At 41.5% G+C, this 17,403-nt stretch overlaps 1 protein-coding gene across 1 annotated transcript; it reads right to left on the minus strand.

The window, feature by feature from the left end:
* Positions 1–4,012: 4,012 nt before the first annotated feature.
* Positions 4,013–7,671, minus strand: Rtl3 (retrotransposon Gag like 3). Its single transcript, XM_028886397.2, has 2 exons — positions 7,535–7,671; positions 4,013–6,921 (listed from the first exon to the last, which is right to left on the minus strand). Exon 2 carries the CDS (start codon positions 6,710–6,712, stop codon positions 4,928–4,930), a length of 1,785 nt encoding a protein of 594 aa, XP_028742230.1. The 5' UTR covers positions 6,713–6,921; positions 7,535–7,671; the 3' UTR covers positions 4,013–4,927.
* Positions 7,672–17,403: the final 9,732 nt, after the last annotated feature.

A 17,403-nucleotide genomic window follows, 5' to 3' on the forward strand; every position in this document is an offset into this window, starting at 1 on the left:
TATTGCCTGTTAAAGAACATTTGGAGAATGTTGAGCCAGGTTTACTTTAATTTCTTTGATTTGATATCTTCATGAAATCTACAAAGGAAAATATGGTGGTAGTTTGACCCCTCATTCTTACCATTTTCCATAGCCTTATCAATTCACTCAAATATAAACAGATCATACTTTTTGACTTAAAAATCTCCCAGTTTGTGAAATAGAAGACAAGGAAGAGGGGTTGGGGCCATTTACTGTTTTAAGTTATAGATATCTACTACATACTAATTTGTTGTAGTAAGTATACATTACTTTAGAAGTGGAGAGAAAACTATGTTGAAATCTAAAACAGAGAAATACTCCAGACCAAATATTTTCCAGGATAAAATTTGAACTATTTACTTATGTAGATATCTTTAGCCTAACAGAGTTGAGATAGAAAGTCCTTCCCTTCCTCTCCTTTTGCAGATTCCTGCAAGACCCAACTCAAAATGCCTTTCTTTACTCAGTAGCAGAATCACTGCTCTGTCCCCTGTCGTAACACAACAGTTTCTCCAATTAAATTGTGATCAGAGCAGTAACTATGAGTCGTAGTTTAGAAATAGCTGTATCTGCCATCCTTTCCATGCCTGTGCTAGAAATACAGAATATTTTCAATAGATTCTTTTGAATGAGTACTTATTTATGAATCAACAAATTAATATCATTTTCCAGGGCACTAGAACTCATGTCTAATGAACTAATATTATTATGGTGGCTGGTGGCTTATACAGAGTAAAAGCCACTCATCTTATGAATCATTACATTACTCTTGAGAATCACTGCCATATATTGGCTAAAACCCAAGCTCCCAGCTCTCTCACTTTTTTTGAATTTTTTTTTCAAACTCAGGGCCTTGTACATGCTTGAGCATGTTAGGTAAGCACTTAGCACTGAGCTGTATCTCCATCCCAGAATCCCAATTTTGAAATGAGATAGGAAAATTTTGTAGTGTGCGCATGTGTGTGTTTTTATGTGTGGGATGTGGAGGCCAGAGATTCAATTGGGTATTTCTTCTCTCATCTCTACCTTATTTTTAGTGACCGGTTATTTCACAAGTTTCACAAGACTAGGTGACAAGTGTGCTCCAGGGACACTCCTGTTTCTTCCTTCCCAGCTGTAGGATTATAGACACTTGCCTCTACACCTCACTTTTACTTAAGTGCTGGGGATCTGAACTCAGGTCCTTATCCTTACACAGCAAGCACTTTACAGACTGGCCTATCTTCCCAGCACTCAGTGTTTGTTTATAACATCCAAAAGTTCTTGGCTGTATGAAGCCTGACAAGGAATCTGAATTCAGTGGGCTTCATTTCTTTGATTTTTATAAATATACAGTAGATTTTTATGTATGTGCAGTGGGAACAAGTAAAAATGATATTATCCTATCTGTCATAGTGTTTGTGAAAAATCAAGTGGTCATTAACTAGAAGTTCTCATGAGTCTTTTAAAAATTATTTATTTTATTTTTAATTCCCTCCACCTCCCTGTGTGTGTGTGTGTGTGTGTGTGTGTGTGTGTGTGTGTCTGTCTGTGTCTAAGTGCAGTTGCCTAAAATGGCCATAAGGGGGCATTAGATCCCTCGGAACTGCAGTTAAAAGTGTTTATGATTTGTCTGATGTGGGTGCTGGGAACTGAACTGGAGTTCTGCAAGAACAGCATGCACTCTTAACTGCTAAGCTGGATCTCCAGTCCCAGGTCTTGTGAATCTCACCAACTGATACATTTCATTTTCAGTGTATTTGTTGTTACTATAGAATTTAGCACTTGATTGTCCTTGCTAACTGTCTAGAATGCTTGCTGGTTTTCCTCTTTTTGACCACATAATCCTCTCATATCATTATTTAGCATTGTCTACACAACCTCCCTCAGTGCTGGCCACAGACTTGAGTTTTAATTATTGGCTTGGGATAGCTTCTCAACATGAAAAGAGAGCACTGGATTTGATATCAGGATATCAGAGTGATGTTATTTATGATAGGTAATTTCCCATTCTCTGAACTTCCTTAACTCCACGTGTAAGATTAAGGAAAGAGGCTTTTTTGAGTCTTTTCTAGTTCATAATGTATGTGATTCTATTATTATAGTACTGATATGAAGAGTTGTACATTAAATAAATCTTTATAGCTAAATAGAAAACTGTAGGGCCTAGGTAAGATGACCAGCAATCTCACTTTGCCCAGAACTCTCCCAGTTTTGCACAGAAAACTCTGTGTTCCATGAATCCTCAGTCCTGGGGAAATATCCACATTTGGTCTTCATAGCTCTAGGGGAGTTTGAATAATAAGAGACATTACTTTTCGTTTGTTGCTGCTTGAAGTTTTTTTTTTTTTTTTTTTTTTTTAAGTAGGGGTGAATCTTGAGTAGAAAAAAATCATTACACAAACCCACATTGTACAAAAAAGCTCCCTTTAAATAATATTTAAATATTGAGTCAGTTGCTTTGGACAACCTTCTGTGTGCCAGTGTTATGTTAAACTATGCTGTCCAGGTTAGAGATGTAGGTGATTCTGTCCCTGTACTTAGGCTAGGCAAGTGTAGGATTAAGTAGGGAAGGGAAGTGTAGGACGTATGTGCTGATATTTCTTTTCCCTACTATTTAAGAGGGCCATGAAGTTTTTCTCTCTCCATTTCCCCTCCTTTTTAGGATTACCATACCTACCTTTTTGCTTCCATAGTCTTGTTTGGCACTCACCACTGCATTTGGGAGTTTGACATGCTGTAATGGAAAAGGCATAGGAGTTGGAGCTCAGAAGCCTCTATTACTTACTAGCTGTCTGACTTACTAGGTGTGTTGGGATTCTGCTTATTGTAAAACAAAAGGATACACAACTGCTTTACTAGATTGTTCTTAGAAGCAATGAGATAATTAATGTGTGCAAGATGCCTGACATTGTAACTGGAGGAAATGAGGGGCTCTTTTTATTTGATCATCTTTCTATATAAGATCAATCTCATTCATGTGGCTTCAGTGAAATTCCAAAGAGGAAATTGAGACCACAAAAGAAAGTTAAGATGGGCATGGATTGCTCTTTCACCTTTCACCCAGTGATCTAACCCTCTCCAACGTGTGTGTGTGTGGCGGGGGGGTGTAACCTAAGTCAAGATATTAGGCCCTTTCAGGGCCACAAAGACATCGTTGTCTCATGGCTTTGCTTTCTCTGTGTCCCATGCAAGCAGCATGGCTTAGCAGGGTAGAGGAACCTGTAAATATGGGAGAGGTGACTCCTCCCAACCATATATGTTAAAAGCTGATTCCTACCACCCTGCTCATATGCCATAATAGGAGCAGTCAGGTCTTCTAGGGCAAGTTCTGGTAATGCAGGGAATAAGCGATGCATACCCATTTGCAGGGAGGGATAGGTCACCAATGGAGTATCATTACCTGCTTTGCGGCTCTTTGTTTGGTCAGCTTCTGAAGTCCAAGTTGCTTGTGTCTCTGCCAGTGCTGTCCTTTGTCAGAATTTTCCCTCCCCTCACCCCTGCCCTCAGATCCCAGCAGTCTTCTCATTTCCTCCCAGTTTCCCCCAAATGCTTCTCTCAACCTTATCACTGCTTACTCTTCCACACTTCACCCAATTCTAAGCCCAAACCTTTATGGCTCTCCCTCTACCTATACTACCACCCTCTGACCTATCACTCCAGGAATTCACAGGACTCCCCAACCTTAAGACCTTCCCAAGTCTCTCCCTCCCCTCTCCCTTCCCTTTCCCTCCTTGCTCCTCCCTTCTCCATTTATCACTTCCTTTCCTTTCCCTCCCTCCCTCCTTCATCCTTCCCACCCCTTGACTCCCTCCCTCCTTCATCCCTCTCACCTCTTGCCTCCCTCCCTCTCTCCCCCCTCCCTCCCTCCCTCCCTCCTCCCCCCTCCCTCCCTCCCTCCCTCCTCCTCCTCCCTCTCCTCTCTCCCTCCCTCCCTCTCTTCCTCCCTCCCAATTTACTGGTCCCTTTTCCTTTTCCTCAGCTAACCCAGTAAATCAACTTAAACACAAGCAACAGTTGCCATTGTTTATTGATTATCAAAAAAATTTTACTTGAAAGTTATTTTTATTGGGAAAAACTGAAGATACGTGATAAAGTCATTGATTAGAAAATAATAAAAATCAGTCTAACAGCTACACTTTTCAGTATTAGTTTCTAATATCTAGTCTCATGCATATTGTTAGTGTGAATAGTAATGAAAATAGCCCCACATAATGCAGGGTTCAAAGAGGGAGGGAGGCATGCAAGGTTGGTGGGGGGAAGCAGCTCAAAGTCGTCAGGTTCAGTCCATCATCCAAGAGGCAGCGTCGTTGTACAGGTAGCCTTAGTTCATAGCCAGAGAGAGGTTCAGTGGAAGATTCTGAGAGCAGCAAATGCTGATGACAGCTGAGGTAACAGAAGACAGATGGCCAGAAGTCACTAGGACCCACCATCTAACCAGCAATTATTTCATCACGCCGTCTTCGATTCCACCTGTGCCTGAAGCAATTATAATGACAATAACGCGATGGAAAGGACACAGTTCGGGTGCTCCACTCAATGTTCGGGTCGTGGGTCTCAAGCCAGTGGATTCCAAGAATTAGAGGGTAACGTGGTGCATGAATAATGTCAAACTGGAGCTCTTCAACGTGGTTTCCAATTTTGACTTCAAGAGGTGGTGTTTCTTTGGTTACAGGTCCATTAATCAGTGGACGCCCATCAACTGTTTCTAGCATGAGAGGGAAGATGTTATTGCGGATTGGTATCTTCTCTCGAAGAACCACAGAGCGATCGATGCTGTTTCTGTAGGAGCCTGAATCCACCATTGCTTGCTCAAAGAACTGTCGTCTTCCAAGTCGTATCTCAACAGTAAGCCATAGGGTACGGGACATAGATATTGGGAGAGAGGGGGACGCGTATTTGTAGATTGGCCCGCCCGGGATCCCCCTTACCGCCGGGCCTCCATGTTTCCCGCCTGCTGGGCACGATGAGGCTTGACAGGGCAATCTCTGGCAAAATGACCAGGATGGCCGCAGTAGAGGCACAAGTGGCCTTCACGGCGTCGGGCCCGTTCAGCCTCACTGAGATGGGGGCGATTACTTGTAGCTTGAAGAGCCTGGTTTTCAGTTGGTGGACTCTCAGACTCATTTTCCTCTTCAGAGGATGATGACTCGGAATCAGCCTTACCATCTGTCTTCTCTTCTAGGGTGACACACTGAATGATCACATCAGATAGGCTGGTGGCTGGACTTGTGCGAGACAGTTCATTTTGAATAGAACTGGCAAGCTCTTCTTGAAATGGGATGCAGAATGTGCTTTCATCCAAATTTAGCTCTTGAGCAATGAGATGGAAGCGGGTTGTAGATCTGTGGACAGGGCCTTCTTCCCCTTGGCGCAGCTGAGGGAGGCCTTGGTTAGCTACTTCCATACTTTCTGGATTGTCAAAAATATTTTGGAGCACTCGAATGAACCTTCCAAATTGTTCCAGCAGGGGGTTTTGGATATCTGCTAAGGGCTGGAACCACCTTCCTGCCTCACCTATGAAGCTGCCAATAAAGTTTACTAGAGCTGCTTCAGTGAGATACAGGTGCCCTCTGGTTCTCAGGTAGCTGTTCAACTGAATTAAAAACTCAGCGAGTTTCTGAGAATCCCCATCGAAGGCCAAATACTCTAGGGGCAAAGTTGCAGCCTCTAATCTGCTGTGGGCCTGTGAAAATGCAGAGGCTGTTCCTGTTCCCACAACTATGAGGCCCTCTAGGGACTCTTCAGGTACTGAGAGTTCTAGGAACTCCTCGGCATCTGAGGAGTCCAGGGGCTCCTGGGGCACCCGAGGCTCCAGAGGCTCCTGGGTAGCTGGATGCTCAAGGGGCTCCAGCTGTGACGAGGTCTCCTGGTATTCTGGAACCTTCTGAGACTCCTCATCATCTGTAGGGTTGTGGAGCTGTGAATTCTGGAGCTCCTTGATGGCTGGGGTACCCTGGATGTCTGTGGGCCCTGCCTCCCAGACTGCTGGGAAATCATAACCCCTTGGGGATGCGTGGGGCTTCTGGGTTGCTGGGGACTCCAGAGCCTTCTGGGTCTCCTGGGGTTCCTTGGCTGCTGGAGGCTTCCAGGCTGAGAGCTCCTGGAGCTCTGGGGGACTGTGGGCCTCCTTGGCCTTTGAAGGCTCTTGGAGTCCCCAGGCTGCTGTGGAGTCCGGGGGCTCTGGAGGGTCCCAGTACTCCTTGACCTTTGGAGGCTCCTGGGGTTCCCAATACTCCTTGAACTTTGGGGATGAATAGGGCTCCTTGACCTCTGGGGATCCCCTGAACTCTGTGATGGCTGAGGGTCCCCCAGACTCCTTGGTCTCTGGGGACTTCTGGGACTCCTTGATCTCTGGGAGTCCCATGAACTCTCTGGTGGCTGAGGACTCGCTGGGCTCTCTAATGGCTGAGGGTTCTCTGGGCTGCTTGATCTCTGGAGTTCCCCCGGACTCTGTGGTTGCTGGGGGTTCCCAGGGCTTTTGTGAGGCTCTGGCTGCTGGAGGTTCCAGTAGCTCTGGGGAGTCTGGGGGCTCTTGGGCCGCTGAGGACTTTCGGAGTGGTTCATCCTCTTTGGCTGCTCCGGATTTCTGGAGCTCTGGTATCTGGGCCTGGAGGGCAGCATTTTCTTCCATAAGCCTCTTCACTTGAGCCTGCAGAATTTCATTCTCCAATTTCAGAGCAACATAGGAAGCTGCTAAGTCCTCTACCATCTTTTGAGGAAACGGGCCTGGCTTGGCAATTTGCTACCAAGAGAGATTGGGTAGCTGCCTGTGAGGTCTTTGCTGAAAGCGACTCACAGGCAGACGTCAGGCAGGCTCTGTGAGTTTTCCAAGGGGTGGGGATTTGGACCCAGCCAAGGCTGATTACCAAGAGGTCACTGGGAGCCTCTGGAGCTCAGCACCGGGAGGTGTGAGACCCACTGTGAAAAGAGAGGGAGCTGAGGATCAGAAACTGTGGAAAGCACTCTTTCAATATAAATCAGCAAAATCTGTCTAACTATGCTGGGTTTCTTTTACCACAGGCTCATGTTAATGAAGTGAGAGTGTATATACTTGTTCTGATCCCATGGCATTTTACTAGCCCATGACCCAGACTTTACATGTCAGTTTGCATTCTTTTGAAACTTAACATTGTATCAGAAACAATTGCCCCATATTCCTTTGTTTTACATAGTTTTTGATTTCTAGTGTCTGCCTAATATCTCCATGTAGCATTTGGATGTTAACAGCTGCTTTCAGCGACCAAATCAGATGTTTAGAGCGATCTGGGGATTTTAGGTTCTGTGCTGGGGCCACCTCAAGAGATATTTTTGAGTGACTAGCATAGGAGTTAGAAAGAAACTCTTTCTCACACCTCAGAAATCATACCGCACAAAAAACTGCACACAACCCGACACAGGAGAAAGCAAGCACAAGTTGAGTAAATAAATAAATGTACATATATGCATATATTTATATCCAGCAAACACATGCATATTATTTATAAAATGCCTCAAAATAGTTAACAAAATCCTCTTTATAGAAGTACGTTACCATTCAGAGATGTGGGGCTGGAGCGCTGCCTGTCTGCGTAGCCATCGCTGAGGAGAGAAGTGTGTGAATGGCTGGGGAGGCTTGCCTTTTCTGCTCACACTGAACTCAAACAAACACACCCACTCCCAGAACACGTTCCAACTCTCCTCCGTAACGTAGCTATTTTGAGTATGGAAGAGTGTTTTTTTTTTTTTTTTCTTTTGACAGTACCTCACAGTTCAGAGCTAGAAGGAAAGTAGGATGCTGCGCCGATGTGAGGCAGCTTCATGTATTCAGTCCTTGGTTACTTTAATAAATATTTAGCCAGGAAATTGGGAGTAATACCACTGCTCTTGTGAAAAGTTGCAAACATTTCTGAATGACCACAGTGGTTTGGGACTTGATTTTTTATGTCTGTCTCACGTAACTTACCCGTACTCTAGCCACACTGGGACGTTTGTTTAATTCTCACTTAGAAAGCAAACTACAAGCCCCCTCTCAGTCCTTTCTCCTGCCTACCTACTCAGTCCCAAGGGTCTCTCCTTGCAATATTTTCTTAGAATCTTTACCATGGACAGATCTAGGCAACTTAGAGTAACGATGCCAGAGAGGCAAATTTCTGATGGGTACTTGCAGCAACCCCATAAAGTCCTTGGCTCATTCTGAATATACCTACCCAGGGTTCTTCTGCCCCCTTGAGCTGCTCAGGTGGCTCCTGGCAGCACACAGGTACCCCACTTTTACTTGTCTCTTGCACAGTGATTCTGCTTCATATTTGACTTTGTCTTCTTATGACAAATCACAGTTTTATGCTGGGCATGAATCGTGTGGCTGTTTTAAGCAAGAATCAGGACAGCTATTTTAATTGCAGTAATGAGTTATATAAGGCCACTTCAAATCACACACCAATTCAGCCATGGTCCCAAGTCTCTTTTAAAAATCAACTCCCCTTATTAGCATAGTGGGATAAATCCTGGTGATGGAATATGCCTAAACCCCAGCCTAGGCTAGCTGAATCTGAATGCAGAGGCATTAAGAAGGAAAGTAGAATCATTTGCAGATTAAATTTGTTCTCTATCTTCCTTGCAATTATTTTAAAAATGAACTACACATAAAAAATCACCATTATCAGACAATTTATTCTAAATTTTTGGAACACTGAAGCATTCTTTACTGCTGAGAAGAAAAATTACAGTTGATATTGCCTTCACCAATTAAAAATCCAGGAGGACAGTTATAGTTATGACAATGTTTTATTTCCTTATCATTAGTAAGTGAGCAGTTTGAGGCATAGTTTAACTTATTTCAGCTGTCTTACACAAACCAACTGGTTTCACTGCTGTGACATTATGCAGCTCTCCGATAGCTACTGAGAGTTTTAAAGTAATCTGTCTCCAAACTAAGGCTCTCTAGCATCTTGGATTTTTTTCTTTATATTTAATATTCATTTGCTATTAAATAATCTTTCACACCGTAACCTTTATGCTTGTCTATACTAAATTTACACAGATTTGATAAATTTTTAGTCCTTCTAAAATTTAGAATCCAAACCTCAGTTTATGTAACTGTGCAATGGAGCTAATAACAGTATTTAACTTTGTAGGAGTGGTTCGGATAATTAGTCAAATGTTCAGGGATAGTGGTGAGTGCCCATAATCCAAACAGTCCGGAGACAGATGCAGGAGTATCAGGAGTTCAAGGTCATTCTCAGCTACAAAGTAAGTTCCAGGCCAATTTGGGTTATGTGAGACTCTATCACACACACACACACACACACACACACACACACACACACACACACACACCAAACAATGAATGAATGAAACAATGTGTGTAAAATGTTTACCAGAGTAAGAAGGGCAATCACACTTAATAAAAGTTAAGAGCAACAATAAGCTCTGTACCAGCAGTGACAATTGTAATTTATTCTTTTTAATCATCTTTGAATTATTGAGTTGGATATGTAAACTTTGCAGAATTGTTAGTTTGAGCAAGGACTCCCATATGAAGAAATCCACAGCACGTGGATTTTACAGCATTAATTTTTCAGCATTCCGGAGCCTTTATCTTCCCTTCCTGGTTGGGTCATGGATCATTTACTTTGCCAAATAATTCTCTTGAATTAGAACTGGAAGCACCTAAAGCGGGAAGATGAGGTGATTAACATAGGGATTGTGGAGCAGCCAAGATAGATGTTTTAAAAGTCCATGGACTAAAGCACCAGACAGTGCCTTGCCTAGAGACATATTTATTCAGTGGGTAAACACGGGGACCTTTCTTCCCTGACTCCCCCTCACTAAAGAGCAAAGACCAAATTTCAATGTCCTTAAGTACAAGTTCCAAACTGCCTAAACATAGAGAATTATTCTCTTTTGAGTGGTTAAAAAAAAGAGAGAGCTACACTGAGCTACTTTTGTCAAAATGCCTAAAGTGGTTTTAATATCCTGAATTAGTCAAGTAAGAATAGCAAAGTAAGAATAGGAAAGTAATCACATGCAACTTTCATCATGTTCCCTACGTTCTAATCCTTCTTGCACTCAGGACATGATGGAGTTTATAGAGTCTTTAGGATGGTTATGAAAACAGTTTAAGCCAGTGAATTTTTGTTAACTAGGCAAATGAATATTTCAGGAAAAAGAAGACAAATCTGTTCATTTAACAGACATACAAAGCATGCACAGAAATAAGAAATGTTCATGCTCAGTTATGTTAATAAGTTGCATATGTTGATTGTTAGCTTAGGGAGAAAGAGAAGGGAAAGGTTGGATGAGATGAAGTTCTCCTTAGTACATTCCAATGCGAAGCGTGATTTTATTTTGTTGGTAAATGTACAATCTGAAACATTTTAGATCTCTGCCAGGCTCTTTCTCCTTCAGGCTGGCTGGTCTGCAGCTTTAAGCAATGCAATCTCCTGCTTTTCTCTATTAACCCTGTATAGAACCAACAGGGCAGGTTACCCCACAGGTCTCTGGCACAATGCCCAGTTCCCCCTTGGGGGCAGTCCCACCCTGGTGTCTGTTGTGTTCAACATGTTATTCCTATGGTTACGGTAGAGCTTGAAGTGCTTTCTTAAATTTAACCCTTCATGTGCTTAGGACAGAGTGAAGCCTCTTGATCGTCAGCAACACAGCATAATACACCAAGATGGTGGTAATCACTAATTCCTTTGGCTGCTGAAAAGCCAGGAAAGGGTTTCTTTCTGAATGTGACTGGGATTCTGAGCACCTGCTCATAGGGTGTAAACGGGTTCCATCTCAGGAACTCTCTGGAGAAGTCAAGATTTGTTGTACTTAAGCCTCCCTTAGTGACATTTACCATCTTCCGATTTTATTTCTTGCCCCACACTTAAGAAACCTTTCCTTCTGGTCAGATGTCATCTGGGGAAGGGAAGACCCTACTGCATAAGGCTTTAAAGGAAATTTCTTGGGGTGTCTTGGAATTTTGTAGGGTATTTTGAAAGAATGCAAACCCTTGAAAATCTTTCTGTTAGAAAAGATATTGTAGGATAAAGAGAGCATTTTAAAAAGCATACATAGAAACAGCACTAAATGGACTCAGCAGGCTGTATTTATGCATATGTAAAAATAAAGAAAAAGAGGCCATGAGTTTGAAAGGGAGTAAGGGGAGAAACATGGGGAGGGAGAAAATGGGAGAAAGAATGTAATCATACTTTAGTTAAAAATTTAAAAACTAAGAAAAAAAGATGGCTATAGTACAGCATCTACATTAGTTAGCATGTTTGCTTTATGGTTTCAGTTGAATGGCTTCATTGAACTCTGGTGAGGTAATAACATGCGTGCCTTAGAATGACAAGCTGCAGGATAACAGGGCTACAGGAAGGTTTTTCTATAAGCCTACTCTTGGAGAGGCCTATATGAAGAGGATCTGATCTTCTCCTCTATTGGCTGCCATCTTCTCTCTGGTGTCTTTTAATATTGGTTCATGCAGAAAGTAAACCAAGTCTGTGGAAGGCCAGAAGGGAGAAGGGAGTGGAAAGAGAGGGAAGAAAGGGTAGGAAGACGGTGGTGGGTACAGGAGTGGACAGAGAGAGGGCGGGGAAGGGAAGCAGAAGAGAGAGGAAAAGAAGAGGGAAGGAAGGTTTACACTCTTTTAAAACTCAACAAATGTATCACTTGGTCACTTAAAGGCAAAAAATTCCAATTACGCAGTTTAGCATTTTGAAAATTATATAAAAGGAGATTTTATTTTTCAGTGTTTAGGCTTGCAGGTAAAGATCTTTTGTTTTATTTTATTTTTGTTTTTTGAGACAAGGTTTCTTTGTTTAACATCCCTGACTGTCTTGGAACTAGCTCTGTAGACTAGGTTGGACTTGTACTCACAGAGATCTGCCTGTCTCTGCCTCCCAAGTGCTGGGATTAAAATCATGCACCACCACTACAGGGCCAGGCAAAGATCTTAATCAGGCTATGAGGGTTATACATTAGTTACAGGTTTGTGGAGTGTTGAAAAAGAGGTGATAGACTTCCAGTGCAGCTGGAGAGGAAAGTGGGCATTTAGGGGTGGAAGATGCAGAAATGAGTGGGCACCAAGGAATGTGAATACCCAGCTCTCTCAGTTTTGCTGCTGTGTTGTGTGAACCATATTAAATTGTAGTTGTGAGAGTGGTTTCAGAAAAATGCCTTATTGGAAAGAACACAGAGGTAAGGTAGGTCCATGTCCAATTCTCAGCTCTGCTTTTTTTTAAAACTAGTTATGTAATCTCTTGCCAAGCAATCTAGATTGTCTGAAATTCATTTTACTCATCTGGAAAGTAGGAGATAATAATAGGTAATTACTAAGTTGCTATGAAGATTAGAAACAATGCCAGTATCTAAAAATAGACATTTGCTGAATTGTAGTAGATGATAAAAATCATATCTTTAGCTCAAAGGATTGTCATTAATTTTCATGTCAGCTTGTCTAGTGTATGTAAACAAAATTCCCCTCAACTATATGTAAACTGAATGTATGATTACTCCAATATAATTTGCTTTCCATTCAGTAAATCCACATTCTCTCTTTCTCACTCTTTCCATAAATAGTTGTTGAATACTTAGGTAGTTAATTGTGCAGGTGTCTATACTCAAGCTTCTCCTCTCTCTCTGTTTCTCTGTCTCTGTCAGTCTGTCTTTCTATCTGTCTCTGTCTCTGTCTCTGTCTCTGTCTCTGTCTCTCTCTCTCTCTCTCTCTCTCTCTGTGTGTGTGTGTGTGTGTGTGTGTGTGTGTGTGTTATATGTTGGTGTGTGTATGCTGAATATTGGATACAAAGATAATCCCACTTGGAGTTCTTTTCTGAAAGAACTCACATGTTAGAAGAACAAAGTATGTACTTCAGTATTAATATGTTACTGTTGCTAAACGTCCCAGCAGAGGGGCAGAAAGTCCTGTGAAGGGGCCAGGGTTGGATATTATTGTGGAAGGAGGTAGAAAGAAGTGCCAAGTAGAATCAGTGAAGACATAAAACAAGCTTTTGGTGTGGACTTTAGAAAAAGGGAAGATTTGAACATGTCCATATGGGGATAAAGCCCAAGTGGATGAAAAAAAGAACATTCTTGATGGAGAAAAGAGTTAAAACAAAGGCACAGAGGTTGGAAATATGGCCTGGGAATAGAGAAGCAGCAGTCCAATTTGGATGAAGCACAGAGTATGTGAGGGAAGTGTATGAGTTCACAGACATAATGTGATACAGAGATTCTCAAAGGGAAATCTGATATTTGGCAGAGATGACAGTAACTTGCAAATGTTTTAAATATGCTTGTTCAAGAAATATGTGGTCCTGGCAGTTTCTAACTGCTCTATATATCACAATTTTCTAAACTATTGGCTCCTACTAACATTCATTAAGAAATGCCAATATTTTTATGAGCTTTCTAATGTATATTTTCCTAAAACTCTGTAATTCTGGGTCTGATTTTCTCATGTCAACTGTAGCATAACCACCAAGACTTCTACTCGTATGCGTTTAACTTATAGTGTGGAAGTTTACAGTCCTCCATCATCCATCAACCATTCGGAACGGACTATTGATAATATCCCATACACAAAGTATATTGTCAAGCACTTGTGTACCCACAGCACGACACACCACACACACACTCATACCCAACAGTGAGCCGAGAGATGACGCAGAGACCTTGCCATGAGAGTTGATGATGGATATCTGTAGAGATGACGAGACATACTACATCTATGCACATCTAATAGAGAACAATCAACACAAGACTGAGGATACAAACATTAAATACACTTAACAGTCCACATATGTAGACTACATTAACAAGTCATCTCTAAATATCAATGGGTCTCCATTTGCTTAGAATTGAAACAATATCATCAACATTCATATATTATCACGCGCCCTTAATACTGCTCCTTCACTGTTGTACAAGACACAAGATAATACAGACTCTCACACTAACAAGGCCATACTCTCTCTCGCTCTCACAGCGAAGTCGCTCTGAGTAACAACAAATTATCGCGCACTCCAAATGGACGCTAATACAGCACAAGCGTACAGATTCATAAGCTCTAATATATATTAAAAACTTAGCCTTTGACAAAGCCCAAAATTTAAATCCAAAGAGAGATAGAAAAAGTAAACTTCAATGTTCGATCAAAGCCGACAACCTTCCATAATGAATCATACTCTAATTTAATTCTCAGTTTGAAGACACTCCATAGGCCCCCGAAAAATAATTACGGAAGGCGCATCACACATTTAGTACAAAAAAGTAAGACTATCTAACATAAAGACCGACAAGAGAGGTTCACAATCATCACGAATTACACTTGCAAATTCCGACACATTTTGTACTAATTTACAGGGTGTGTGTGCCAGCGGATGTGACAATATTCGAGACATCCCCACTGACTCACTTACAAACTGAGACCATGGTTCGAGTCACTGAAGAGCTATGAAATTCTGAACAGAGTTGATACATATAGAGGACATGAAAACTAACAGATGGATTGACGTTTTACATCGAACCTAAAATCTTGCTATATCTGGGAGTCTATGGATCGCTCTCATACCCTCTATCAATATTTATTTAAAAGAAATAAGAAAAAGCCATATCGAATCTATTCCTTATAAGGCTCTCATGGAACTTCTCAAACATAAGAGAAACTACATGTGTACCCTTGACGAGACGTCACAATACAAGTATTTACAGATTGAGAAGAAAATGGAATAAGCCTATTGGTGGAGAATGTATAACATCAGCGAATGCGAGCATGGTTATAGTTCGAATTCGGAAACAAAGCAACAACACAAAGTGGACAGTAAAGTCTAACTGAAGTGAGACTCATGGAAAGTTTCTGAAGGCAAGAGCAGGCTGAAACGGAAAAGGTGAGATGAATGATTACATGTTACTATTTAGTTCATATCATTAAGTGATATTATATAAGATTCAATCTTCATCAAAAAGCAGGCGACAAAAGTCCGATAGTACAGACTTCCAGAGAGTAGACATTGCAGAATCAGTGAAATAAGATGAGAGATAGATGTCGACGAGCCATAGCCAAAGAATTGATGGCATAGAACCATCCGACCACATCGGAAAGCGTATCTAAAGATAATGATTCTGACTTACCTACTACGAGATTGCCTGGCATGATGAAAAGGAAGATTTTGGCGATCAGAAGAAAGTGAGCGTGAGCGTGTCTGCGATGAGGAGAGAGAGAGAGATTGCAATCTTTTGATTCTATTGTCTTCACCTGCTCCCTTTCGGAAAGCTCCTAACTCATGAATGACACTGGACATGTCTTTCATCATTTCAGCTTGTTGTATGTAAACTAGAGAAGTTAGTGAAACCAGTGATTGCAACTAATCATCCAATGGAGTGTATCTATGCTCTCGGAGTAACTAGCTGTAAGCTAGTATAGGACACTTGTGAACACAAATAGACTCCTCTCTCTCTCACCGGAAAAACCTATATTTTGACAAAATTTACACACGAGACGAGAAAAAATATCAACTTTAAATGATAGCGGAAATACGTGAGAGCTGTAGTTGAGTTCTTGTAGAGAGAAGAAATCCGAGTTTATGTCTATCAATATTTACATTTTTTTCCAGCTCGAGCATATAGGCCTCTATCCTAGATCTATTACTAATAAATAATGCAGGACAGAACGTTTCTGTTCACAGAAAATATCAAAACACAACTCTCCACCTATCTCTCTCATATGAAGATAATAGGATGTCTTGTTCACTGGCAACAATAACCCATACAGCAATGTAAGCTTCCCAAATGCGTTAGCCATCTGTGATGGCAAGGAATCTTTTAGATATCCTTTCTTATACCACCTCTTAGTGTACTACACAACTACTAACACTTCAGTCTTGACAGCCTTCCACCACACCTCAAGCACTTCTCCTTGAGAGTTGATATCTCACAGTCGCTCTCATACACCACACACACCATCGCACACCACATTTCCTCTCGCGGAGATTAGCGACTCCTTCCCACAGTTGTCTTTAGTAAAAACGGATTAAATATTTCCTACTTAGGATGCGCATGAGACCATGAACGTCCCCTCCTCTCCAAGTAGGAACCTTCTGTCATTTTTCCCAACTAAATCCCATTAAGTCTGCCTACAATGGCTTCATAGGTTCTAGTAGTACTCGACATGACAAAGAGTATCGCGAACAACTGCTTGTGATCTCTATATGCGGAATGACACATATTTCCTGTTCTCAGAATGAGTGTCTTCTTGACTATTGCAAAACGCATGTTCAATGAGATCAAGTGCGTGTATGTTCTCCAGTGGAGAGACAGTGGAGTGTTTGGATGATGTGGTCAGAAAAGTGAAATATCATTCTTTTCTTTCACCACTTGCTTTGGTGTGTGTGTGTGTTGGAGACAAGTCGTACTTGCTCATTGCACACTGTGTACTGAAGCCCTCAGCATACTTCAATGGTAGACAACACTACCTATTTGATACTCCCTATCCCATGGTCACGCGCGCTGTATTATGCTTCGGAGAAAATGACTGTAGTAGGCCGAGAGAAAAGTCAATAACCTAATTATGGTGATGCACACCATGTGGCCATGAAGATTACACAATTGGCCAAACACATGCTCACTTCATTATTGCGTCATCTGTCTTCATGTTCTTTGTCTCTATAATACTCGCGTTGGTCATTGTGGTTCTGTCACTCTCCTAAGTGAATTCATGATGAATCAAACTCCTCCTCGCTGAATTCTCTCTTCCCTATAGTATGCAAAGTGTAATCACTCGACTCGAGGTTTTCTGCTCTCTCAGAGTTTCACATGAGAACTATGTTTCTCATGGGCTTCATTGTGTATCCTGCGATATAGTTGCTTGTTATTACAATTGGAAAAATATGTTCAGAAGAATTATGGAGGCAGTTTTTCAGAAGTTAACAAGAGGTATTCTCTCAGTGACCAAAATCATGAACAGACTTACTTGGATTTCTTCTTAAAGAAAATCTAGAACGGCTGCGATCATCAGAGTAGAGTATATGAAATAATTAGGGTCGAATGTGTCTTATTTAGCGTAGCACACATTCTAGTAGTTTCAATGCTTTCACACTGCCTTAATTAGGGCTCCAGCTGTTCAATTACACATACCTGCTTGCTCTCTGCTTTTTCTGAATCCCTTATGTGTGAGTTCTAATCCCCAATAAGTTTAAATAGTCTGTATCAAAATCGCCAACAATTTACGAGGAAGTATATTTTAATCGAAGAGGCAGCATAAAGTTATATGTTAGATAGTATAGCCGTCCTAGATCAACATAAAATAGGTAAGAATGTGAACTCCGCAAATAAGAATCAGAAGGTCAACAACGAGGAGTTCAATGGAATGTCATTTAATATGAAATTATCAAGAACAAGCAGAATTCAATTAAATATTCGTTAGGTGCAGTA

This window comes from Peromyscus leucopus, chromosome X, assembly GCF_004664715.2.
Source record: "Peromyscus leucopus breed LL Stock chromosome X, UCI_PerLeu_2.1, whole genome shotgun sequence".
In the NCBI taxonomy this organism is placed as follows: Eukaryota; Metazoa; Chordata; class Mammalia; order Rodentia; family Cricetidae; genus Peromyscus; species Peromyscus leucopus.

Coding starts and splice junctions, on each gene's coding strand:
- Rtl3 (XM_028886397.2), bottom strand. CDS start 6,712: ATGGTAGAGGACTTAGCAGCTTCCTATGTTGCTCTGAAATTGGAGAAT.